Consider the following 27,408-nt stretch of genomic DNA (forward strand, 5'->3'; position numbering starts at 1 on the left):
TTTATTTCCTACATTTAAAGAATGTTGTTCTTATCTCCCTCTTCAACAGTTTAAGGAGGCTAAGATGGTTAAGCAAAATGCATGGGCAGTTCTGGATGGACTCACACATCTATCTTCTTATATCAAAACCATCATCACATTTTCACTGAAACGGTTAACAAGAACTGGTGAAATGGCCTATGCTTGTGACGTGAGCCTCAGTAAAGCAGGTAAACGTAGATTGCCTGATCTATCTAATCCATGTGTGTGGCTTTACTATATAGTTAATATTTTACTATACTACATACACAAGTATACATAATTTTATAAAATTAGTGTGATAAAAAGGTGGTCTTTTTAGAAGTTGTTCATAAATGTTTGCTTATTACCTTCAAGATCACGTACTTTCTCTGATCGTGGGTGTCTGTATCTACATATTTCACTAATATAAGGTCCATCAGCTTTCTCACGATATTTTGTTGAAGGAATCATGCAGCTCCCTGAAGTCCCTGGAGGTGCTCAAGAAACGTGTACATGTGGTACTTAGGGATATGGTTTAATGGGTAATGTTGGTTATAGGTGGACAGTTTGATCAGATGATCTTAGAGGTCTTTTTCCAGTCTTTATGATTGGAAATAAGATTTAGGATTATTCTTAAGCCACATAACACAACATTGTGCAGTGTGCAGTTAACCAAGCCTGCCTTCAGTGTGATTCAACAGAGGAGCTCCCAACTTACTGTTCCACAGAAGCAAGATAGTTTTCATTCCACACTTGGGAGAACATCATGTGTGAGATCTGGCTAAATAAAATCCAGGCCCTCTCCCTGTCACTGTTTGTCAGAATGTCCCTATACAACAAGGGATCATCTGTTGGACAGTTCTTTCAGGGCACTGAGCAGTACAACGTTACTGTTTAAGTCAAGTCCAAACAATCAACTTCAGTCACTATATATCTTAGTTACACAATGATAATTCTGTCCTTCAAATTACCTAACAGCTTTTTTTTTTCCTTGCTGATTTCAGAAAGGTCATTTACCTTGCATTAGGATCTTTGGAAGGATGTCTTTTTGACAAAGTGCAGTAAACGCAAGTAGGGCCTTTTAATTTCCTGTTGAAAACATCAGAGGACAAGAAATCTACAGATGTAAATGGGCTAACGTATACAGAAAATGCAGTTTGGGTTAGTCAGCATGATATCGTTTTCACCTTTAGCACCTAAGTGCTAAAGCAGTGCCTTTCTTGAACTAGTATAACTAGGCCAATATTTACACAGTAAATGCCACTCGTGCCAGTACAGCATCACCTCCACTGAAAGCTTAGCACCTGGGTGTGTGAGAGCAGTTCCCTTCTGAAGTAAGAATCCAGAGATACACAGCTGTAAATTCAGGGCAAGAGCCATTTCCTAGCTTTATTCGATGGAGAAGTCCGGTTGAGGCGTGGAGTGAATGGAAACCATACTCGCCGGGGCCACATCGCCATCAGCGCCCACTACTGCGACGCTCCAAGCCTAGCTCTGCGGCACGGCCCCCTCTCCCCCTGCGACGAGGTGCCGGCCCGCGGGGACGTAGCCCCGTGCCGGCAGAGCCCCGCCGACCTCCGGGGGCAGCCGAGAGCGCTCCGCCCGGCCCAGCGCGGCGGCAGCGGAAATGGCGGCGCCCCGCGGCCGCCTCCACCCCTCGAGCGCGTCACGGCGCTGCGCACGCCGGGCTGCCGTTTCCCACCGCGCTTCCCTCCCTCCCTCTCTTTTTTCCTCCTCCCTCCTGCCGGGCCGCGGCTCCTCCCTGCGCTACCCGCTGCACAGCACCCGGTGGCGGCAGCTTCGTCCGCATCGAGCATCAGCGGGCACCGCGCGTCTTCGCCCTCCCTCCTTCCCTTCATCCGTCTTCCCGCGGCCATGGAGCTGCCTGAGAGCCAGTGCAAGAAAGCGAAGCTGAGCAACAGGGTGCCGAGTTGGGTGAGCGAGCGGGCGGGCGGGCAGGCAGGCAGGCAGGTGGGCGTGCGGAGGAGTGTGGGGAGGAGGGAGACGCGGCCAAGGCTCTGAGGTGATGTGGTGGCCGGCCTGGATGCTGCCCTGCTCTGCAGCGGGAGGGATGGGGAGAGCCGCGCGCGAGCCGGGACCGTTACCAGAGCGGCCGCGCGCTCCCTCAGGCGGCGTCGCCGCGGTCCCCCCCTGGAGGGCACCGTCCTGCCCCGGGGAGCCCGGGCCGCCTGTGAGGAAGGGCTGGGGGCTTCGTCCCTGCCACTTTCGCCGCCCGCACTCTTCTTCCAGCGATGTGGCAGAAGGCAGAGTCAAGAAGGCGACGAACAATGCGGGCATTCACACAGCTAGGGTGGCCAGGACTGAGGTTCTTTGTATGCTGGGTGTTCTGTGGAAAACTGTCGAGACAGGGCTTAGAAAAAACTTAACCAAAGCCTTCATTCTTGTCTGCAAGGAGGAGGGAGATTGGCTTACAGTGCAGATCAGAATGAAGCTATTTAGCAGACACATGGCAGGCCTTCACTGGGCACATTTGATACTTCTGGTGATGCAAAGCAAGTAAGAGAGGAAAAATAGAGAAATAGATGTGTGATTATTTTCAAAGCACGCTGAGCTGAAGCGGATGAGAGATAAGGTCTGGAAGTTATTTGGTAGCAACATTGCAGAGCTGCCGCTGATGCTTGCTGCGAGCAGAACAGGCCCCAGCTTTCTACTAAAAGAATAAGAAATCGTCATCGCTGTCCTGGAAAAATGAGGAAGCTGTTTCTGTACTGTAAGTGGTTCAGTAGGTGCTGTGCCATTCTGGTCCTCCTCTGCCATGTGCGAGTTCCAACTTGTTTACATAACAGAGCAATGGGTGAATCACATTCTTCCAGCTTCTGTGAGGAAAAGTTGAAATCAAATATTATCAAGAAGTCAGTGAAATGAATCCTTTCTGGGTGGAGGCAACAAAATTTATTCTAAAGTTATACAACATCATTTAGTTTGTCCGAAGCGGAATTGTGATGGATTTGCTCAAAGCAGGGAGATTGTATTAAAAAAAGTTAATTAACATTAGCAGTTTGCTGAGTTCATCGAATGTCAGCAAGGGCCAAATGATACGTGGCAAGCAGAGGAAGTCTTCCGCCTCTTCCTTTTTCTTCAGTAGGCCTCGGCTGAAGTGCTCCCTTAAATCCAATATGATTTACTGGAAAAAAAAAAAATCCTGATTCATGCACTCTGCAAATATTCCAATGTCCTGGCACTTCTGGCTATGTCTGTTCCTTGCAGAATGAGGTCATGGCAGCTTCTGATGTCCCATTGGGACCGGCTGCCCTTAAGAGAGCAAGTAGAGCTGTGTCATCCCGACTTTGTTTGGGCACCTGGTGCTCTTCAGAATGCCCCTCCATCTGGGTAAACCCCTGCGTGTATTTGTGGACTTGCACAGCATGCTCAGAGTTACAGAGCAGCACACAGCACAGTACAATGTCAGTATTTGCGGCTCACTCGGTTGGAAAACTTGTGTAACGTTTTCCTGAGTGCAGCTTCAAATCCTGCAGTGTTAGGAATTACCTGCAAAATGAGGCAATGAGAATTTTCTCCAGTATTTATTTTTGGCTGAGGCATTTCTGCAGTTAGTACTTCATTTTGGTTAATTCCTTCTGCCAGCTAATGACTGGATTCAACACTGGTGAATAAGCTACTGATGGTGGTCACAGCAGCTGATGAGTAAAGATAAACTCGTTTGTTATCTGGTTGTCACAGAGTCGCTTATATCCACAGTGCTTTAAAATGTTCTGCTTGCTTTCTGTCACAATGATTTTTGAAACCACCGCAGCATTCAGACTCCTGACAAAGGTAGCTTTGTGTGAGTCTAGTCTGTGTAGGTGCCAGGGGTGCGTGCGTTTGGCTAATTGGGTGGTGATGTACTAAGGTACATACTTAGGTACATAGTGTATCAGCGTCACTGTAGTGAAACATGTTCCAGCGAGCAGATATCGGGATAAAAGTAAGATTTGTTGCTGTAAATCATAGTGGGAGAAAATGTAATGCTATGGGCTATGGCAGAATATGGATTGGTGCTTTTGAAGTTTTTTTAACAATGGTAAAAATCTTAGTGTTTGGCTGTCACTTCTAGACTCACCCTTTATTCCAAAGCACAAATGTTCAAACCTGAGTTTGAAAAGGTAGTTTTGGAAGGCGTTCTTGGCAGATCTTTTAGTCAACAGCTCTTCATACCTCAACTGAAGAGTTGTACAGACAGACTGTCAGCTGTAGTGCATTTGTTGTAGCACATGTGATATTACAATTTTGCTAAGTTGTTTCTGTGCAGACAGAGAAGATGGGAAATGTTCTATGTGTTTAAGTTGCTGTTTGGCTATTGAAGAGAACAGGTTGGAAGGAAAAAGAAGCATACAATTTGAGTGTAAATGTCATAAAAATATACTGTTATCAGGATATCCCTGATGGGTGGTGGAGGGATGGGTGGTGAACAAGTAAGCAAATGGCCTAGAAAATGTCTGGAGTGGTTGGGAAATGGGGAAGGCATTGAAGATAAGACTACTTTAGGGAGAAGGTGGTGGATGTGTTTGCTGTTGTTAGCTTGTGGAAATTTTTAGCATAGGGTATTCACACTGTGTTCTTAATGGAGTTAGTCCAAGCTTCTTGAATATAAATGATTTGTTTAGAAACTTCACCTGTTCTGTACATGGTGCTTTCCTGATGCTTCCAGCCTCAAAGCTGACTGTCTGGAGTTGGTACTGTAGCTTGGAAAATCTCTAGTTGACATTGGAAGCTTTGCTTCTTAACCCAAAGGTCTTGCTTTTGTGAAAAGTTAAGATTTGCTGACAGGTGACTGCTGAAGCACGATGGAACTTTTTATTTTAATTCTCCTTTTTTTTTTTTTTTCATCTTTTATGCAAAAATATGAGGTTATGATGGCACTTCAGATTTCATGTGAGAAACAAACCAGCAAGGGAAGAAAGGGAAAGGATGTCACACATCTTGTCTGACATTACAGTTATAATGCTTCAGTCCCCTGTTACATTGTTGTTATTTAACATGGGGAACAGGGAGTGTTTTTTAAAGCAGTATGGAAGCACTTGATCTGTAACATGGGGAGAAAGAATTTTGTGGGCAAATCAAGAGATGAAATTACCGATGGTTGTGGGGAAAAAAAGAGGTAAGTAGGCCCTTGAGATTGATGCCCTTTTTTCTTTACAAAAAGAAAAAAAACAACCAAAGCAAATCCCAAACTATCTAGTGTGTCTTTCCAGTAGAGATTATTATAAGGACTGTAATTAGGCTAGCAGGTTTAAATTAGCTTTTTTTTTTTTTAAAAAAAAAGTTTTTCTCATAACATTGATATTACATTGATGAATATTTTTTCGGTTACTCATTTTAATATGCCTGATTTCCTTTAACATCCATTGTAGGGTTCTCCGAGGTAAGCAGTGCTTTGCTAGAGGATAAAATGAAATGATTGTTCTTTTTTTCTGCTGTTGTTTTAGATGACCATTAAATTTCACTAATCGATACTCATCAAATTTTAAGTACAGGAATTTGAAGACTGGCAAAGTAACTTAAGAGCACAACCAATCTCAGCCACTGATTTCTGCTCCTAAGTACTCTTCTGTGCCACAGCAGTGTTTGTAGTAAATGTGTGTGTCAGTAATTAATTGTCAGTGATTGATTGCTCAGCTTTTGCTGTTCAGTGTTGGTAGTGGACAACCTAGTAGGTAAGTAGACGTGATTAGAAAGCATTGCTATTTTTTTCAGCAATGAGAATAACTTGCTAGATTTTAACACTTCAATGTGTTTCCATAGGAAGCTCTTTTCTGTTGGAAGTTAAGGAGGATTTTGCCACTGAGCTGCCTACTTGGTGTACGTGTGTGTGCACCCATCCTGCTGGGCGTGGGTGTGTCTCTAGATGTGTGCAAACTATTTGGGCATTTTAGTTTTCAGATGCCTGCTTCAGAGGTATTAATGCAGGTGTATTTTTGTCCCATCACTGAACTTGTTGACTGTTCTACTGCGCTTGTGTGCCTTTTCATTGCTGTGATTTGTCTTGTTTGCTAATTCCTTTCTTGATGCCTTTTTTTTTTCTTGTATTTTCTTTTTAAATTTATGTCCTTCTTATCATTTTAAAAACTACCTCTGCTTGCTTCTTCAGGGTTTTGTATGTTTTCTAAGTATAGGGCTAGTACAGTACCTGGATCAGTTTTGCTGCTGCTTTGCTAGTTCTGGAAAACAAAACAAAACAGAAATCTTCATGTAATTCCAGATTGTATTCAGTGAAGAAGTCTTGTTGTGTAGCACACTTAACCTCCAAAGCGTTTATGCTGATAACTGAGCCCATGCTATGAGTTGAAAGCAAAGCATGGGTGTGGTTTTTTTCAAATATAATTTTTTTTGAAGGGTGGGAGATTTTATGGAAATTCTTTATTTTTGGAAATTATTTAAGTACAAATAATAAAGCAGTTGTGTTAGGCAAACCAAGATACCTCATGTTTGAAACCGGAGGAAATGTTACTTGTTATGAATATCTACTGCAGCTCTACTGAGACAGTGGCAGGGGAGCTGTGTAATAATACAATAAAGCTTGACTAAATGAGAGAGAATGTTTCTAGTAACCGATTAGTTTGGACAGATGTGTGCATTCATTGTCCACAGTGTATCTTTCCTTTTAACTAAAGATAAAGTCCTTAAACAGTTTTCATTATTTTTGGTTCCACAGTTTGTGTCTACTCAGAGCTCTCTGATTTTAGGTAGTGCATCGTTGTTTCTACTACAAGAAGAAAGACTTGTTGACTTTTTTTTTTTTTTTTTTTTACTTTTCTTTGACTTTTAGTTTTAGTTAGCTTTATTGCACTGACTTTATCTGCAAAACAGCTTTGCAAGTAGAAGATAATTTGTTTGAAGATAATGCAGTTGGCAAATAGAATGTTGTTCTACGTGGCTATACCCTGTGCAGGTGGTGGTTTCTTATGGATTGTTACTCAGTCTTCCTCTAATTTTAGATACTGACTGTCACTGCTGAGTTATGGAGTTGTTTTATTTAAAAATCTGAACATCTGTTCCTACCTCGAGTTTCTTTAACAGCTATGAGCCCAGCTGTGCAGGGACAGACACAACCACTCAAATAAATACAATCCTATTACGTTATAATAATAAGTTAAACTTTGAAAAACTGTTCTAAAGAATGATGCAACATATTTCTTGAAGTCATAAGTAGATACTGTATTTCTGTTAACCCTATTTTGTGATGGCTCTAAATCTGTGAACAGCTCTCTGCTTGTACTCCATTAATTGATATCCTACCTCATTTTTTTTTTCATTGTCATCTTTTGACAGTTAGCATTGATATAATGATGGAAGAGAAAATAATGCAAATATTTTGCAATATGTTTGTACACAAGAGAAGTCAAAACAACATTACGTAAGGAAACAGTCCCACCCTCAGCATGTTCTTGAAGCTTTCATTTCTGTTTGTTAGGTTGTTTGTACTGGGTCTGGTTATCTAAGATCTTGATCTTGTATGAACAGAGTTCTTGTAACCAGGTACCAGCAAAGCTCAAGGGAATGCTGAGGCTGATTTTCCTGTTCCTTTGGCTTACACTAAGAAAGGTGCTTGACAACGTTGTCATCTTGTGTAAGATGATGCAGCAGCTTATTTTGATGACTAGATAGTTTTAAGAAAGTCTTTAACCAGATTTGTTATGAGAATTTTGTCAGAAAATCAACTTTGTAAGTAAGTTCCTTAAAAAATCATTTAGAAACATCATTTGATATAGACACAGAATATACAGCAACTGTCTCGGATAGATTACTCTGAAGTAAGGTCCTGTGTTTATTTCCATGGAAACTACAACAGACAGAACTCAATAACACCACTTGATAGCATGAATGCTCAGCTACAGAAACACTATTTTCAACATAGTCACCCACCAATTAGCAATGCATTTTCACTAGCAATGAACAAGAGTGTGCATGCTGTGCTTGTAAAAATTTGCATGGCTAACTGGAGCATGGCTTGCCTGTCACATCACTGTGGGCACTGCTGAAATGCCTCTCTGTGCTCACATCCAGTGTTTGGTCACCATAAACATTCAACAAGTGTAGATGAATGTCAATGGATGCCATTTTTTCCCATGGAAGGATTCAGCTCCACACCTTTGCTTCACACACACTTCCATGTCAGAAGCCGTTCTGTCAGACCGCCCCTCTGCTGCCATCTGTCACACAGCAACAACGTGCAATGGAATATTGGTAGCAAGGTTCAGCCTTTGCTGCCATACCACCAACATCCATCTCTGACATCCTGGGGCAATATAATAAAATAGGAGGCATTACTTTCAGAGCAGCCCTCATAATTTTGGAGACTTAAGATCTGGGTAAAGGCAGCGTGGTTCAGAGATGTGAACCGAAAGGTGGATCGCATGCAGTTTGCAGTGAAAATGTGTCTTTTTGTGAGTTGAAAGTGGGCTAATGTTTGTCTGTTTATGACAGGAGACTTAATTTCTGTGAGAGGAATCCGCTTGATCTTATTAGATTTAAGTGACTTGAGTAGGATTCAATTATAGCAGTTCATCTCTCTTTGTTTAATTTTCTTAAGCCAGCCGCATTTGAAAACAGTAAGTGACTAGCCCGTAAAGCCAGGTTTCAGAGGAGGAGCACAAAGTATATGGTTTTCTGTAGGTGACTTTTGTAACTTCCTTTCATCCTTTGAATTGCTGCAGCAGATGGATTAGGTATTGTTTTTACTTCCATTGGCAGGTCTCTAAGTCTTTCTTTGTGCCTGTGAATAAGAGTTAATATGCTGTGCCAGCTTACCTTTTTAGAAGTTAAAGATCTAATCAACTACTATTTCTACAGGGAATGCAGAGGGCAACCAATGTTACCTACCAAGCTCATCATGTCAGCCGAAATAAGAGAGGCCAAGTGGTAGGAACAAGAAGTGGTTTCCGTGGATGCACAGTCTGGTTAACAGGTATACTTATGGAATTCTGAAGCTCCTTGTGTTTTGTTTTTATTTTTCTTCTGTGCTGTTACTCCGCAAGGAGTGTGGTGTGGTCCCTTTCTGTTCACTGAAATTCACTTGGTTGTGAGATCTTCCTTTTCTGATGTAAATGTGACATATCCCCAACTTTATTTTGTGTTTCTGAATTTAGTTTGCTCAGGTAGAAACAACTGCCAGCAACTGGGAAATAGGTACTACCACTAGCTGTCAAGGCCAAACTCGTATTTTCAAATGGCACACTTAGCTGTGTCTTATTCTCCCTATATCTCTTGTCTGCATTAGGCATTTAGCTTTTATTGCAGGTAAGTATCTTCAAAGGCCAAAAGCATGCATTGTTGCTGTCGCTTTATTGGGCTTTTCACACCAGCAGTATACATGCACTGCAATTTGCCCTAATTTGTTTCTTATTGTTGCTTATGATACATAATGATATTTAATATTTTAGGTCTCTCTGGTGCTGGGAAGACCACAGTTAGCATGGCCCTGGAAGAATATTTAGTATGCCATGGCATTCCATGCTACACATTGGATGGTGACAACATTCGCCAAGGCCTTAATAAGAATCTGGGTTTCACACCAGAAGATAGAGAAGAAAATGTCCGTCGGATTGCTGAGGTTGCTAAACTGTTTGCAGATGCTGGTTTGGTGTGCATCACTAGTTTCATCTCTCCTTATGCTCAGGTAAATGCGAAAACCTTCTAGATATTGTGAAGAAAGCAAAATACAAAACATCATCCTGAATTTGAGTTTTAGGAGTTCCTCGCTGAACTTAGCCAGGATGAAATGCTTCCTTTTTTTCTTCTAAAATGACTCAAAAGTCATAAGCACTAAACTAAAACATAAAAAAAAAAAAAAAAAATTAGATTACTCTTAAAACTGGAACAGTTCTTCAGTTTACTAGGTAGAATTATTAATTTAGCATTAGGAATAAAAGTAAAAGATACTACAAGAAATTGTCCAAAATTACAATATTTTGTTTGATCCACTTAAATGCCAGTACTTTATGAATGTGAAAACTTGGTATACACTTCACCTAAATCCTCAGTTTAACTGTTTTTTTAAAAGCAGCTCTTCCTTAGTGAATTGATGGTGGGAACTCTATTTTACCAAGTCAAGTAAAAAGTGTGTGATTGCTCTTAGTTCTTCTTTAGTTCATCAGAACATTAGCTAATCTGCAGATTCTTGTTCATGTTGTTTTTGAAGACTTTTTTTTTTTTTGATATGTGAGAACAGGATGGCAGAGACGAGTAGAATGCATGAATGTGAAGTATCTTGAAGAACACCTCGATGGCTGTAGCTCGGCTACATAGCATGAGAAGATGTTATTTCTTTGGTCATAGTGAAGAATAAACAATTCTTTTGATAATGACTTGTGGAACTTGAGATCCTGCAATAAGACTTAAAGTAGCTATTTTTTTTCTCATGCCTTTTAGGAAAGGAGGCTTTACTAGATTTTTGGAGAGTTTTTTTTGTTATTGAATTCACATAAGAAATTCACTAATTGTTTCAACGATCAGTAAGCCATGCAAATAAAGTATTTGCAGTGTACAAGTCTGTCCGATAAGTGAATGTGCAGAAATTTGGTGATCTGGAGAGAAGGTTGATCATAACAGGAGCTGCAGGTAATATTTGATCTGGCTTTACTACATGAGGTAGATGCAACTCTCAGGATTGGCACTCTTAGTACTGGAACAGGTATAGATAATTATGTACGCTGTGGCTGTCAATAAAAAGCAAAACTGGTTCATGTAAAACCTCTCTCATCTTCGTGTGAACTGTTAACATGTGAAGAACTGTAGAAAAGCTAATGTAGCTGGCAGAGCTACATTTTTGTTCTTTTTCTTCAAAGTTGCTTACATTTTACTTATCAGTATCTTTAAAATGAAGTTCAAAAGCAGAAAGGTAATACAGATATTATATGGGTGCAATCTTTTGTATTTCTTTTCCCATTTTCTTTCAGGATCGTAATAATGCTAGACGAATTCATGAGGGGGCCAGCCTGCCTTTTTTTGAAGTATTTGTGGATGCTCCCTTGCATGTCTGTGAACAAAGAGATGTTAAGGGACTGTATAAGAAAGCCAGAGCTGGAGAAATTAAAGGTAAACCTAGATATAGTTTCATCCTTCCTACGTAAGTGACATGTTGTGATTGGACTACACATAAGTCACCGTGCTGAAGTCTCTGAATGTGAAGCAGAAACAGGTGAAATGGGGATAGGATTGAGCAGGAAATTGGGATTAACTTCCAGCTGGGAGAGCTGACTGCTTTAAATGCAAAATACAATAACAGAGCAAAAACGTCTATCCTCACACAGAAAATATAATTTGCTCCAGGTTTTCATTTGCAGATTCTCAGAATTAAAGATTAGTCTATCTTTCTGTGTCCACTGACTAGTTAAAAAAGAGCCTGATTCTCTCTTTGAGTCCAATACCAAAATGGTATTAGGAAGAATTACTGTCTTCTTCTTCCAAAAAGTAAAGTGTAGTCACCATCCCTCTGTAAAGACTCTTCACTGAGAATGCATCTGAAGAGATTAACCTTCTATTTTGAAGTTAAGGTATTGTACTAGTGCCCATGAATATAATTTTAAATCCCTCACACTCGAGTGAAGATTGCTTTGCCATTGGCTTTATTTTTTTTATTTTTTTTATTTTTTGTGCTGCTTGTTCATACATGGTTTGTTAGAATCTCCTGTTTCAAAGCAGATTTCTAAGAGGTGTTGTGAATTGCTTACACGGTCTGTGAAAACAGTCCTTACACCACAAGAGTCAGATGTCTACCTTATTCCATCTAGCTATCTTAAAATGGGTATGTTAACTGCAAACTAATGCAATAGAGAATTGAATTCCCTACTCTGCAAGGTATTGCTTGTGTGAATTTAAATATATACTTGTTGAAAATCAGATCTTTAAAAACAAACAAACAAAAAAAACCAAACACCTAAAACTTATCTTAAAAAAAAAAAAAAAAAGTAAAAAGAAATCACAACTAGTAGTGACAGACAGTTGATGAATGTGTTGAAGTGCACTGTTCTTTCATAACTGCTACCATTTTATTCACAGTGTAAATCGAATATCACAGTCACAGAATGGCCAGGGTTGGAAGGGACCTCAAGGATCATGTATCTCCAACCCCCCTGCCACAGGCAGGGCCACCAACCTCCCCATTTAATACTGGACCAGGCTGCCCAGGGCCCCATCCAATCTGGCTTTGAACACCTCCAGAGGGGCATCCACAAACCTCTCTGGGCAGCCTGTTCCAGCACCTCACCACTCTCTCTGTAAAGAACTTCCCCCTGACATCCAACCTAAATCTTCCCTCCCTCAACTTAAAACCATTTCCCCTTGTCCTGCAGTTATCAACCCTTTCAAAGAGTTGATTCCCCTCCTGTTTGTAGGCTCCCTTTAGGTATTGAAAGGCTGCAATGAGGTCACCCCGCAGCCTTCTTTTCTCCAGGCTGAACAAGCCCAGCTCCCTCAGCTTGTCTTCGTAGAGGAGGTGCTCCAGTCCCCTGATCATCTTTGTGGCTCTCCTCTGGACCCTCTCCAACAGCTCTCTGTCTTTCTTGTACTTTTCTTGATTTCTTGAATATCAGCAAACATACAATTTGCCTGCTGCAGAATGCTGAATTTAGATACAGTCATGTGGTAGGGATTAGCAAATGGCTCAATAAAGAAAAAAGCAGTTGGTTTCCCTATGAAGTCATTTCTTACTAAAGTTCAAACTTCGTGCTTGGCTTATGTCAAGGAAACTGCTACGTGAACAGTGTTAAAGTACAGTCATCTTTCTGAAGAAATCATTTAAGATCTTTGTCTTGTGTTTTGTAGGCTTTACTGGGATTGACTCTGAGTATGAAAAACCAGAAGCCCCAGAGCTTGTGCTGAAAACTGATTCCTGTGATGTGAATGATTGTGTTCAACAAGTCGTGGAACTTCTTCAAGAGAGGGTGAGCAGCAATGCAGGTGTATCTTAGTAACTTTTTCAAAGCATGAGGCCTGAATACACACACTGAGAAATGCAGATGGAATTTTAGAGTTAGACTTCCACATTTTTAAGTTCTAACTATTAAAATTGTCCTGTTCTGACCAAAGCCTTGCAACAACAGTGATCACCAAGTGGAATAAGTTCTGGAGAAGTAGAGAATTATGTTCATTGCCATAAGTGCTAACTGTAAGGGAGAATATGGAAACACTGCTGAATGCTAACTTTTAAATTGTTTGCTAGCATAGGAGATTTATAGAAGGATAGTAGAGTAATAAGGTAATAGCAAGTTCAGTTGTTTGACTTTCATTTGCCAGACTTTTTGCCTTCCTATCACATTGATACAATGAAGTTTGCTAGTATTTATGTAGAATTAATTTATCTCCTTATATTCTTATTCGTTGTGGATAGCAGGATGACACTTCAGACCGTGATTTTAGTTAAGATCCTCCAACAGACTGTTCCTCATGTTTTTTGTGAGGTGGATGTTTGGGACATTTAAGGCGTAGGCAATAGCTTGAGTAATGCTCCACCAAGAAAAAAAGACCTCGTTATATAGACAGCTTTGAGTTCATTTTAGTCTACTGTTGCCAGTACAGCTTTGGAGACATTTAGTTCCTGTTTCCAGATTTTCAAGAAAATGCTTTTAACAGTTCATTGCTTGATCAGTATTGCTTGGGAGGTCTGGCAGGACAACAAGCCACAACTGAGTACTAGACATGTACCCTAGTGCTCATGTGAATACTTTTTGGAGGGAATAAGGAAAGAGCTGCCTGAGTCCAACTATAGGAGGTGGCACTTCCTGACTGTGAGAGGCCCTGAGCCTCCTGTTCAGAAGACCAATTCAGTACATTTCATAATTCTATAAACCAGTGTGCTAACATAGTGATCCCCAGACTCTTGCATTGGTACATTTGCTACACAATACTGAATGCTGGCCTGTGGCCCAGTCAGCTTGGCTCTACCCTTTTCTTAAAGCACATTTTAGTATTTTATTTTCTTTCAAGAGAATGATGCCATGAATAGAAACGTGTCTTGGTGGTTGCTTACTTCAATAAGACATTGAAACCAAGGCATGGCTGAACAGGCACATCTTGTTCTCAGGCCATATATAACCCAATGATACCCTGACAGTATAATTTCTTTAGGATTTTTTTGAAATGACAAGCAGTGGTTATGGTCTTAAACAATTCACTGTGATTAGTTAGGGAAAGGGTTGTAAACCAGCAGCATTAAAAATCATCTGGGATGTTCGTAGTGAGAAAAACGTGGTTCAGAAGTCCGCTCAGTATTGGTAATACTGGAATTTCAAGAGCTTAAACATGGCTGAACTGTATGTATGTGTTGAGCTAGACAGATGGATGTGCACAGATATATATTGAGAGTTTGGAATATTTTTATTTCATAGGAAATGGAATGACTTAGTTCTTAAAACTTTCTCATAATACTTGCAAAGAACTCTGACAAATTTATCTAGTATTCACCAGAAATGTGTTTCTTCCCTTATGGATGAAAAGGGAGGTAACCACACAGAAGACTAATAAGCAGCTGTGGAATCTGGAAAGTTATTGTGTGGTGTAAATCAGTTTTGAGGAGTACTTGGATAGGTTTCTTTACATGTAAATGCAATGAGTAAAACACTTCAAAGTTCTTTTCAGGGAGTTAGAATGTGAGCTACTGATGAGTATCTCTTAAAGCTACAGAGTCTGAGTCATGAAAATTTCTTTTTTTTCCTAACTGCTTTCAATACCATACAAATAAGTTCTTGCTCAATTTTTTTTTTTTTTTTTTTTTTTTTCTTCAGTCAGAAAGGCATGTGTGGCTTTGGGCCTGATAAATTTGGCTCTTAGTGTGCTGATACCATCCAATGGAGTAAATCAAGCCTAGTGTAGATATTTGGCTGTAGAGATTTCATTGTTTCCATTTGTTTTTTCCTGTCAACAATTGTCGCTGATCTGGCTCATTAAACAAAGCTGGGACTTTGCAGTAATGATATCAGCTCAATATTTAACCAGGGAGATATTTTCTCAAGAAGTCACCTCTCAGGAATGCCACCTTTATTGTTAAGGAAGTGCAAAAATGTATAAAGCAAGTATTGCATTTCTAGTATGTAACTTTCAACATACTGAGAAAAAGTGTCTTTGAACAACTTTTGTACAGAAGTCCCATTCTTGGAGACATAACGCAGCTCTCCAAATACCACAAAAGCAAACCATAAATTTTGGGAATCTAATTTTATACTTTTACTATTTAGATCAATCAACCTTCACTCTTCCTTTTATCACCCATCCCCCAAATTATAGCTAAGAATTGAATTCTTATCGAAGCTCAGGGACTTTCTGTTCTGAGATTCGGTACTACACTTGTTGGAGGGAGGTTCTCCATATGGTCTTTTAAAGCATTGATTTCCTAACTATATTCATACAGATCTTTACAAGCATATTCAGAACAAAGTAGAAATGGAGAGTAACAATTCCAGGAAAATACATGGAAGTCAATTCTTCTGTTCTGTATAATCTCTTTCTATATATTTTCCTTCATTTATATGACAGCTATCACTGTCACGTAATGATTCTTTTTGGATCAAAGTTCTCTGTCTTATCTAAGTTCCTCATTTGTTTATTGATCAAAAATGTAACAAAGAATACTCTGTGTGATCATCTTGGTTATGAAATTGGGTTGCAACAGGCCAGAAACTGTCTTCCTCTATTTTTTGAGAAACCTACAAACGTGGCAGATCAGTATTTTTAGTATCTCTAATGTTTACGTAGAACAGACGTTTCACATCTTCAGCTCAATTCACAATTAATTGACTACAAAGTATACAGTGTGTATTTGACACAGCTGATTGTACTCATCTGTTGGCTGAGTATGGAATAATTGTTTTACATGCGACCTTGTTTTCTATCTCCTTTCAAAACTACTTCAGTGGAAAATTTGTCTGAATTGTTCTTACTTTTTTGAGCATGATGATAATACCAAATACCTACAGCAGTAGGTGATTGAGTGGGACTTTCTGGGTTTTATAAGATAAATCATGAGGATTTTAAATGATTTATAATTGTGCAAATAAGTTTTTTTTTCAGTTGCCCTTGCAACAAAGAGGGCCAATAGCAAACTTGGCTATACTCTTGCTGGTACAACACCACATTAAGGGAAGTGGTTAGAACAGGTGACCCTGAGAGTTTTGTGGAGACACTTCATCCTTGCAGATATTTGAAACTTGGTTGACCAAGCTTCTGAGCAGCCTCTCGTAATTGGTTTAGTTTTGAGCAGGAAACTGGACTAGGTGACCTGCAGAGGTCCCTGTGATTCTGTGCTAAGGCTAGTCGTTATTTTGTGTGAGAAGCAAAAAACAAACAAACAAACAACAACAACAAAAAAAACGCAAAAAACAACAAACCATGCCCAGTGTAAACAATATACAAGGCTGTACTGGTAGTTTTATACTCCACAGTGAAGATTTACACACAAATAAATATGTATTTATTGTTATATCCACAGTGAGGAGAAAATGATTACGCTTTCAAGTATAATTAAAAAAAACCCCACCCACCTCAGTATTCAACTTCAGTAATTCCTGCATCAATAAAACATTGATTTCTTCTCTTGCTTAGGGAAGTAAGCACAACCTTCTGTATTTTAAGTTATGGATTTCTTATTATGGGGATAGGTGTACTTTGGTTATTACTATTTTCCATTGGAAGTGTAGCACAGAGTGATATTATTGAAATGGATTTCAGCAGCTCCAACTGTGTTTTCTTTGTTTTGAAAAAGCATATATACTTTTGTTGTTGTTATTAAAAAACAAAACTTCATTTATGTTGAATTGTGTAATTAGAGACAATGATGGTGTCATTTTTGTTGCTGCTAAATTACTTTTGCTTTCTTTGTTTTTTAACTTCTGTGTACCGGGAAAAGGGAGTAGCAATTTTTTGGTTCACAAATTTTGTAAGCTTCAGAGAGTCCATTTGGAAGGTAATCATCTAGTTGGATTTCCTGGCTAATTGGCTTACATGAGTATTTCCTCAATGTGTTGAGATCTAAAAGTTTTGTCTTAGTTAAGGTTTTCTATATAAGCTAAACATGGCTTATTCTGACCAAAACAAATGTGTAGAAACAATAGTCAGGACAGAAATAGCAGTGAATGACTGGGGTCAGAAATTTCTTTTTTTGACACAAGGAGGGGTGCTTTTATGGCTCAAGTGAACTGAAAATGTAACAGAGATGGGAACAAAACAGCTGTTAGTACAGAAAATCTTAGTTCCCTTTAGTAAGATTGCAACTGTCACTGCACTTTTTATTCTTTCCTGTATTATTCTGATAAACCTCCCTGCAAGTTCTAGATAGCAGTAACTGTGTAAAACAGTGATTACAGTTAAGCAAATAGTTGTGTCTCTTTTTTTATGTAAACCATTTAGTGGCCCTACCCATCAGTTAATACAAACTTACATTACTGAATGACTGGTCTTATAAATCAGCTGACGTTTATGAACGCATGTCTAATAGAAACTTGCCTGAAGGCTCTTTTTTTTTTTTTTTTTTTTTTTTCAGACTGAGAAGGGCATTGCTATTGGCAAAGAACTGTCACTTCCGTCTAAGATGTCAGTGACTATGTTAAAGTGGTCACTAGGTGGCCTACTAGCCTAGTATTTAACTAAAATTCATTCAGTTTAACGACCTATGAGCTTCTCTTGCTTATGTGTTAAGTCAAAAATACTGCTTTAAAATTCCATTTTTATGTCTGCTGATGACTCTAGGTTTACTAATCCTGCAAATCCTCTAGATATTTAGCTTTTATTTAATGTCTTAGCGTGCCATAATGTTTGTGTCACTCGCAAACAAAAACAAAAAAACAATGCCCAAATTAAAAACAACAACAAAAAAAAAAAAAACAAAAAAACAAAAAACAAATAGCACAAGCTCCAACAAAACATCAAAATCCCACATCTAACCATATAACCTCTTTGGCCGTTTGTGTTGAAACATATGTAACCCTAGATTAAAAATATTATGAGGATGTCTTTGGCTGTTCTATCTGCTTGGGTAGAAATACAAATGCGTGTGTCGCCATGGCTGTAGTTGTAGTTTTCTACGTAGTGCTTTAGATAATGGTGATGGGGCTTGAGCTGTTTTACAAGCAGGGCTAAATTGCCTACTCTGGATTTATTGCCTTTCACTGTATCTATAGCTGCCTTCATACTGTGTACACCCTCAGTATGAGGCAGAGAGATTGTCCACAGAAAATACATTTTGTAACGTTTATTATTTCCATTGTTTTACCCACTAGAGGGACACTAAAAGTAGGATAATATTGGAGAAAACTTTTCAATAGGCACATTTATTTAAAGCTTTTGGTGCTTTGTAAAATAAGAGCATTATACTGTGGTAAGAAACTAGGGTCCAGAGCAGAATATTCTGTGAAGCTATATAATGTGTACCCAGACATAACTCTTTGCTTATAAAATCTGCTGTTCTTACCAGCAGACAGCACTTTTATTCGATTCCAAGCTTACTGCTGTGGAGAGTCTGCTATGGCTCTCTTGGGCTGTAAATCTTCTGCTCTAAACAGAGAGAAGACAAGATAGGTTTTACCTCATTTACTATCTAATAAAATCACTTCTCAATCAAAATCTTATTGTAATGGATTCAACTTTTCCTAATACAACGCAGTGTCTAAGTGCTAGTTTATTTTTCTTTTATTTGTCTTTGGAGACACAAATAGAGTAGCAGTTTGCTAGTCACACCAGCTCTTTTCACTCATGACTGCAGTCATTTTATCTCTCTCTCTTCTTGCCACTTCCTTTGACTTTCCGTGGAATTGGTGCCTGACATCAGATAAATGCTTGGCTAAGTGCTTTAACATTGTTAGGCAAACTTGGTGTTTCTACAGACACACCTGTCTACTGTGGACTGCAAATACAGGAATCGTTTTTATTTTTCCAGTGTATTCTTGTTATAGGTCTGTGTGTACCTTGCTGTATGGGTGAGCCCCTCCCTCCACCCCAGAAAGAGTTACTTCACAGAAGCTTTCAAAAATCTTGAAAACCTGTTTTCAAAAGAACATTTTCTTACTGTTCTCAAAAGAATATTTTCCTACTAAACACTACTGGAGTAATTTGACTGGGTTTTGACATTTGACATCAACCTGTGTCAGGAGACTGTTTGAAGTTCTATCATGATGACCTTCCTTTCTCTACCCATTTTTCCCTTGGAATTGTGTCCTTATGAGGGATTTAAGATTTAGATGATCATAAAGTGAGAATGTCTTGCTTAAAAACCACAGAGGAAAAATGCTGTTTTTGTTAGTAGTGATATTCTGTTGTATTTGGGTTATAATTAGAACACTGATTTTATTTCCCTACCTGTCAGATAGAACATTCACTTTATTCTTGTGTATTAATCAATTTCGGTTTATTTTCATATTAGCACTGTTATATACTTGATTACCTAAGATTTCAGAGACTGAGCATTTATGTATATATGTTTTACTTATTTAGCATGCATAGAACTGTAAACTCTTTCTGCTATGGCTAATGTAAACATTAGTAAGTCATGAAAACCGCACTTAATTCAGTACTTAAATACTTACTAGGTAAATGTTTTATAGTGATATGGGTTTTAGAAATAGTTCTTGACGGAATGTTTCACTGTTGCTACTCAAGCCAGCAGCTTTGCTGGTAATATATACAAATCTTGAGCCAGTGCTCTTAAAAAGTTAATAAAAATTCCTTCCTGCACATATTCTTGATAGAGAGCAGCACAACATAGAATTTTACTTCTTGACTATATATTTGGTGTCCAAGAGACATTCTTTGCAAACATAAAAGTGTGATTATTCCTTTTATACAGGACATCGTACCAGTAGATGCCTCGTATGAGGTGAAAGAGCTTTATGTGCCAGAAAACAAACTGAAGTTGGCTAAAACTGATGCTGAATCTCTGTTAACCTTGGAAATAAACAAGGTACTGTGTGTTCATTTATCTCCTTACTGAAGCTGACAAAACAGTCTCTGGTTTGGCAGAACTACGTGTAGTCAAAACACCTGTACTAGTTACAGACTGTAACTTGACACACATTGTCCTTCTTTTCTTGAGGAACATAATAGCATGTTTTCTTTTGTTGTTTTTTAAAGATAGCAGTTGACTAATAACTTCATAAATATTGGCTGGAATTTCAGATAATGCTACTTAGTTTGTCCCAAGTCTGGAGAATAAAATTTGGTAATTTTTTTTCCCTCTTGTCCATAGATTAAACCATTCTTTGCGTGCATCTTGTGCGTAGTTGTTTCTAGATGAATTATTAATACATATATTTTTAGATTGCTTACACAATTTTATTTTGAATTGTAGTGACCAAGGAGTATTCTCCTTGTTAGTAACCTTCAGGTTAAAGTAGTAACGCTGTATATCAGGCAACTGTATGTACAGTTGCAAATTTAAGTCTACAAATAGATGATCAGACCTACTTCATTAGTTTTTGCTTTCATTTTTTTTTCTAATTGGAATGAATTCATGCTACATGTTCTGGCTTCCAGGACAAAAATAACTTGGAAAAGCATGGATCAGTGTAATGCTTTTACTTCAGTGAAATGTGTGATTTTCCAACTTGCTATTTAATTTGACAAAGCTGCTTCTGACTATGTTTCTGTTCTTCCTGGTCATCTTTTTATGAAGAATTAGGCCTAAACACAGATACAGATGATTTTTTTCATTGACTTTTGACTTTTTAATGGTTCTGTTTTAAAAGTGTACCCTGGCAGCCAAAAAAGCAAGCTGCCCTTTGGGCTGAGTTTAACACAGCATAGTCAGCTGGTCAAGAGAGATGATTCTCCTGCTCTATTTAGCGTTGGTGCAGCCTCACCTTGAATTTCATGTGCAATTCTGGTCTCCACAATACAAAAACAATGTTAAGGTTCTTGAAAACATCCAGAGAAGGGCAGCAAAGCTGGTAACAGGGCTGGAAGGCGTGTTCTCTGGGGAGAGGCTCAGAATCCTTGGTTGGTCCAGTTTAGAGAAGAGGAGGCTGAGGCCTCATTTCTCTCTGTACCTTCCTGAGGAATTGAGACTCTGGGCTCCTCTGCCTGGCAGCTGAGGTCAGGACCTGTGGGAACAATACAAAGCTGTACTGGTAAGGTTCAGACTGTATATTAGGACAGATTGCTTAAACGTGAGGGTGATCAAGCACTGTAACAGGCTTCCTAGAGAGCTGGTTGATACCCTATGCCTGTCAGTGTTCAGGAGGCATTTGGATAATGCCCTTGATGATATGCTTTAACTTTTTTTTGGCTCTGATCAGGCCTGTTAGTTGCACTCGATGATGTTTATATGTTCCTTCCAACTAAACTTCTCTGTTCTATTAAAACTTTTAAGTATTGTATCTGGGACCTGACTAAGCATGTGCAGTGAATGACTTTGAAGTATCGAGACATCATACCAAGAACTAAACTAAATGGTTTTAAAATTGCTTAGATTTCTAATATATTTTAATAGTTCCTCTCACTGCATCTTACTAAATTTCCTTTCACATGCATCAGTAAAACTGTATATCGCTTTGCAGAGGAATAAGTATTTAGGGTCGCCATTATTGAGTTTCTGTAGGGTCCCATTCTGAAGTGCTTCTCATCTAGCAAAAAACCAGCCTTCTCCCCCTCCATTCCGAACTGGTGTTTTTTTCAGATACCAGCAAGTATACAACATCAACTAGGGAAGAAAATGTGTGTTTTATTTGTCTGAACATAAACTAAATGATGTAATAAAACTAGTCATGCTCTTTGCAAGAGAGACTTGCACAAGTGGAGTCAGTGGACTTTGTCCTTTGTCAAAGACTCTTGACAAAGTTTTAGTAATGCACATGCAAAAATAATAAAGGCCACACACTAAGTCACAGCGTGACAGTTTAAATGGTAAGGAAGGAAATTCCCTGTAAGATGTTGCATCTTAAGCTAAAATAAATACTTTTCTGAGAGAATTTTAGTTCTGGGTTTTCTCACTACTTTCTGGAATAAAAATCTCCTTTCTAATCTGTACTAAGACCAGACCCACTAGTCTCCTCTCTCCCTAATTCTGTTTTGTAGTTATTGTATGTGTTATTGTCTTTTTTTTTTTTTAAGCTCTTGTTTATCTTGCTTTACTGAAAAATAAATACAAATGAAACTCTCTAGTTCTGTTAAGATAAACTTTATCAAATGTTTATAAGTAAAGCTTATTTGTTTTTAACACTATCAAGTTTGATCTAGTGTAAGAATTGGAAAGTAGTTATAAACACTGAGGAGCGAGTTATTTTCCTTACTTATGGAGTTTGAAATTCTTTGATTAAGACCATCACACTGAGAAATCTTCACATTGCGTTTTATGCATAAATCATCTTCTGTTATGATTAACGCCTACCGTCAGTCATTGAGCAACACCTCTTATCTGCTCAATTTCTCTGTTTCTTTACAAGGTGGATATGCAGTGGGTGCAAGTGTTGGCTGAAGGTTGGGCAACACCCCTGAGTGGCTTTATGAGAGAGAGAGAATACCTGCAGTGCCTTCACTTTGACTGTCTGCTTGATGGTAAAATACTTCCATTAGTAAATCTGAGCAACTACTACTTCTAAAATATGATTGATGCTTTGCTTCTTAGTAATGGTGTGGTGAAAATTTCTCAGGTTTGTGCACAAGCACAGGTTTTGCTTCTCATCTCATCTGAGATGAGAAGATAGAATTGTAAAGCCATTACTTTTAAAACTTTTTTCTTTTTATTTGTACCATCGCGTTTGAAAAATCAGCACCTTATCTTTTTGCCTGTACAAATTACAGTTTACATTTTTTGAATGCTTTCAGTTTGGAGAAAATTTTAAACCTGATATCAACATTTCTATTTTGTGTTGAAGAAATCTGTTTTAGAACTCAGAATCGAAATTCAGCTGCTGTTCAGCTTTGTGCAAAGAATGCAAAAAGGTTTCTTCCCTGTCGGTGATGAAGGAAGAGACAATAAAGTGACTTGAGTACTGTAGCTCTGTCGAGTATAAAACTAGAAATGGGAAGAGGGCTTGACTGGATGATTGTCACATGAAGTTGAATGACTGTGCCTTAATAACTACCCAGTTTTAACAAATACATTTTATTTTGCATTCCCAATAGGCTAAGAGCAAACATCAGTTAAAGAGTTAAGTGATAACATCATTAAGTTTAAAATTCGATAGTGATTCTCTGTTATTTCATTTGTTCTTCTTTGAAGATTTTTGTGTTTTTGCATGGTTTATATGATAAAAGGGATAGTAAGGAGTCCTGCTTCCTTCTGTGTCACTATTTTCTTCTGGCAACCAAGCGGCAGAAAAAGGTTGCCACTTGTCTTGGACCCTATTTTTTTTCTTTTTTTTTTTTTTTTTTCTTTTCCCTTATTATCCTTTTCACCCAGCCTTGTCATATTTAACTTCCTATCTTGCTTAAGATATGATTAAAAGAAGGTTTAAAAAAAAAAAAAATGCATTGCTCAAATAATGAGGAAACCAGCTGTATTTAATCTCACCTCAATTACAACCAATAGCAAAACTCCTGTTAACTTCAAGAGGGCCATTACTTTTCTCTTGGAGAGCACCTAAGAGTTTTGCACTTTTTAAAAATTTTTTTTTATGCCTGTACTTATTAGACTTTTTCCACTGTTTGATATTTACGGTATTTACTTCACTGGTTTCTCAGATCTTACACTTGTAGTCAAGAAAAACAGTGTCTCTGGGATCTAGCAGTGAAGTGAATGTTTGAAGATGAAGACCACTAACATTTGAATTCAGATATATTCGATATATTTTTGGATATATTTGGAAATTAGTAGTTGGTAAGCTTTCAGCTGAATGAACAATGCAAAATATCTGACTCTACAGTTTCTTTTGAGGTAGATACATTTGAGACTGAACGTAATTTGATGTAAACAGCAAAAGTCACCTTTTGAAATATTTGATTTATGTATACTAACTATGAAGATGTATTTTGCTGCTTCCGTCACAATGAGCTTTTCTTAAAGACTGAAATTATGGCTACTGAGGGTGATATTTTTATTTATAATAGTCGTAGTAGTAGCAATCTTGAGTAATATTTTAAGTTATCTGGTTCAGTTTCCTGTACTGCCGCCTGAACAAGGTATTCATTGTTTTGAGATCCCCTAAACATAGTTTCTTCACAGTACGAATACTCGTGTGCAGCTATAAGTACTTGCCATTTTCAGTAGTGTCTTTGCTCTTTCCTAAACCTCAGTGTTTGCACATCCTTACAGCACATGAATCTAATGCAAAAGTGCATTATAAAGTTGTCCTTTTGTAAAACCTAGAACTAACTGTTGTGCTGTAACTTGTTAGGAAATTTGATGTCGGGACTATAGCTGATAATATGGATAATGGCTTTTCTCACTCTGTAGGAGGAGTCATTAATCTTTCAGTGCCTATAGTGCTGACAGCTACACAGGAAGACAAAGAAAGACTGGATGGCTGTACAGCAATTGCATTAGTGTACGAGGGTCGCCGCGTGGCCATTCTCCGTAATCCAGAATTCTACGAGCATAGGAAAGAGGAACGCTGTGCGAGGCAGTGGGGAACGACATGCAAGGATCATCCTTATATAAAGGTATGCATGTGAAGTTGAAAAGCTAGTCTGATAAATTGTCCTGTCTATGGAGATGCAAATTAGTTGAAGTTGGTGTCTGTGCATTTTGAGAACAAAACTTCTTTGAGAAATAATTAAAACATTTGAATGGGAACAACAGTGCTCCTCCATTCAATGTAGCTCTTGAGTAGTCTGTGCTTGGTGTGAAAATCCGATAAAAATATGAACATGTGAAATGAATTTGGGATATAGAATCTGTGCTGCAGAGCGGAGGACTTTGCCCTACTGTGTGCCTAGGAAATCCATTCCCCTGTGGACCCAGATGGATCATCAAAGCTCCTTAATATGCAGTGTGAAGGCAAGAAAAAGTTCTTTTCTGACTGCATGTGGAGCACATGAGAATTGCCTTGTTTAAATTCTTTTGAAACAGACACCCTTCCTGAAGAGTTCATGATTTAACTCTCTGAGGAGTTATTTCCCATTTAGTGTGTTAAATATGTTTTACTATTTTGATCTTGTGTGCATGTCATATTGAAATATTTTAATCATAACACACTCATTGCAATACTATATTTGGTTTTGAAAGCTGATGTAAATGTTACATTATAACTCTGAAGAGCCATCAATGTATTACTCTTCCCATTACTCTTTATAATATCTTTTTGTTTACTGTATGACTTAAAATCAGATAAAAAGAAATCAAACAAAACTCAAGTTATGATCTCCCTATGGAAAGATAAAGCCTTTTATGTGTTCTAAAAGCATCTGTATGACTAATAGTTACACATATGTGAAAAATGGTTTTTTTTTGACATCTTACCTGTTTTTCTTATTAATGTGTAGTGATGTCATTTTACTGAATAAAGTTACACAACACCAACTATACAGTTAGGAATGTATCTGGAAAGGACATCTGCTAGATACAAGTAAGAGTGTTGAGAAAGGTGTGTCCTCAATGTGCTGATGAATGTAAGATTTTCATTTTATTGGAAAAGTAACACAAATATAAGAAATGCTGAGAGAATCTTGGACAGAAAAGATTTGATTTACTTGTTACAATATATTAACCATTTCAGAATGTCACTATTGAAATTCATGTAGAAGTTGAGAAACTATGTTCAGGTGTCTATACTGGCATGTATAGTAGTAGCACAACAGCATATGAATGTGTGTGTTGTAGTTTCATGACACTGCATCAATCTGGTGGCCCTTCTGAAATTGTCAGAAATCTTTGGGTGCCTCAGAACTTACATAGTGGTGAGTTTTCTCAGTTTCATTATCTGTCTCACGCCTTCCCCTTCCTTCTAGGTGAGATTGAAATCTGACATTTACTCGGGGAAAGGTGTGGTGAATGCAGTACCACTGAACCCCCACAGCTCATAATTTTTTTTATTTTATTTTTTTTTAAATTGGCACTTGCTTCAGAATATCAAATACAATTAACCTGGAACTCTCTCCTTTGTAAAGATCATGTCCCTTTGCAATGGTCTCAGAGCAAGTAGTTTTTCATTACTTCTCCTAGATGGTTATGGAGCAAGGGAACTGGCTTGTAGGTGGAGATCTACAGGTCCTTGATCGTATTTATTGGAATGATGGACTTGATCAGTACCGTCTCACTCCAGCTGAACTAAGACAGAAGTTCAAGGAAATGAATGCTGGTGAGTAACTTTTTCTTGTTTTGTTTCTTCATACAAAGGTTTATCCAAATGCCTACTGCCTCGATACTGCAAAGACTAGCCTTGTTTCAGAGACATAAATTTTGAACCCTCTTTTAAGTGGTGTTCTTTGCCTTTTACTGGTATTAATTTTTATAAGTTCAGGCTCTGCCTTGCCTGAGTGAGAAGAGAAACTGGTAACCCTTGAGTTTCTGAATTTGATCTTTCCTAGAGCTGGTTGCCTAGGACCACATCCAGATGGCTGTTATTATCTGGAGAGATAATCAATAATCTCCTCGTGAACCTATGTCAGTGTTTGCTCACAATAAAAATGTTTCCTGCTATTCGAGTGGATCCTCCTTTGTTTCAGTTTGTGTCCACTGCTTTTTGTCATGTCACTGGATGCCAATGAAAGGAGTCTTTCTCCATCCTCTTTGTACCCTTCCTTCAGATATTTGTATATATTGATAAAATTCCCCCCTGAGCCTTGTCTAAGTTGATGAGTCCCAGCTCTCTCAGCCTGTCCTCACTGGAGAGTTTCTCCAGTCTTTTGTGTCAAGGAACTCCGCTCTCTGTGGCCTCATCATTGCTGAGCAGTGAGAGGGAAAGGATTACCTCCCTCATGCTGCTACTTTGCCTAGGGTGCAGTTAGGTGCATCTACTATAACAGCACACAGTTGACTCACATTCAACTTGGTGTCCAGTTGGATCCCCAGATCCTGTTTTGCAGAGTGCTTTCCAGCTTACTACAGCCTGTTGCTCAGATGCAGGACTTTGTGTATCTTGTTGTTTAACTTCATGAGGTCCCTCTAAGCCCATTTTTCCAGCCAGTTGAGTTTCCTCTGAATGACAGCACAGCTCTCCTGTGATACTACTCACTCTTCCCAGTTTTGTGTTGTCTGCAAGCTTACTGAGAGTACTCTCTGCCTTATTATCCAGCTCATTATTGAAGGATATTAAACAGGATTGGACTGAGTTTTGACCTCCTGGGTATACTGCTACTGGATAGGTAGTTTGTTTTCCTCTTACAATTTAATTTAGGTCTATATTATGTGCTCATGCAGTTAAAAATCTGAAGAAGAGGTTGTTGCTGTTGGAGAAACTGAAGTAATTCTACTGAAATCTCAGAAATGAAGGAAGCTGATAAATGTTTTAGTTTGCTTTTTATTAGATTTGCTTATTGAGAATAATGACCTGTCATTGCTACTGTTACACTTGTTTAATGGAGTTCTGA

The 27,408-nt window shown here is 38.5% G+C and overlaps 1 protein-coding gene across 1 annotated transcript in view; it reads left to right on the forward strand.

Annotated features, from left to right (window-relative positions):
* The first annotated feature begins 1,668 nt into the window (after nucleotides 1-1,668).
* The window catches only part of PAPSS1 (3'-phosphoadenosine 5'-phosphosulfate synthase 1), a 36,644-nt gene continuing 10,904 nt past the window's right edge, over nucleotides 1,669-27,408 (forward strand). Inside the window, exons 1-9 of the mRNA XM_085222308.1 lie at nucleotides 1,669-1,935; nucleotides 8,812-8,926; nucleotides 9,402-9,637; nucleotides 10,917-11,055; nucleotides 12,784-12,902; nucleotides 19,790-19,903; nucleotides 22,383-22,494; nucleotides 24,335-24,540; nucleotides 26,042-26,177. Coding sequence (XP_085078434.1) covers nucleotides 1,876-1,935; nucleotides 8,812-8,926; nucleotides 9,402-9,637; nucleotides 10,917-11,055; nucleotides 12,784-12,902; nucleotides 19,790-19,903; nucleotides 22,383-22,494; nucleotides 24,335-24,540; nucleotides 26,042-26,177 — 1,237 coding nt within the window. The 5' untranslated portion in view covers nucleotides 1,669-1,875. The remainder of the gene's footprint in view (nucleotides 1,936-8,811; nucleotides 8,927-9,401; nucleotides 9,638-10,916; nucleotides 11,056-12,783; nucleotides 12,903-19,789; nucleotides 19,904-22,382; nucleotides 22,495-24,334; nucleotides 24,541-26,041; nucleotides 26,178-27,408) is intronic.

This window comes from Meleagris gallopavo, chromosome 4 (genome assembly GCF_905368555.1).
Source record: "Meleagris gallopavo chromosome 4, MGAL_WU_HG_1.1, whole genome shotgun sequence".
In the NCBI taxonomy this organism is placed as follows: domain Eukaryota; kingdom Metazoa; phylum Chordata; class Aves; order Galliformes; family Phasianidae; genus Meleagris; species Meleagris gallopavo.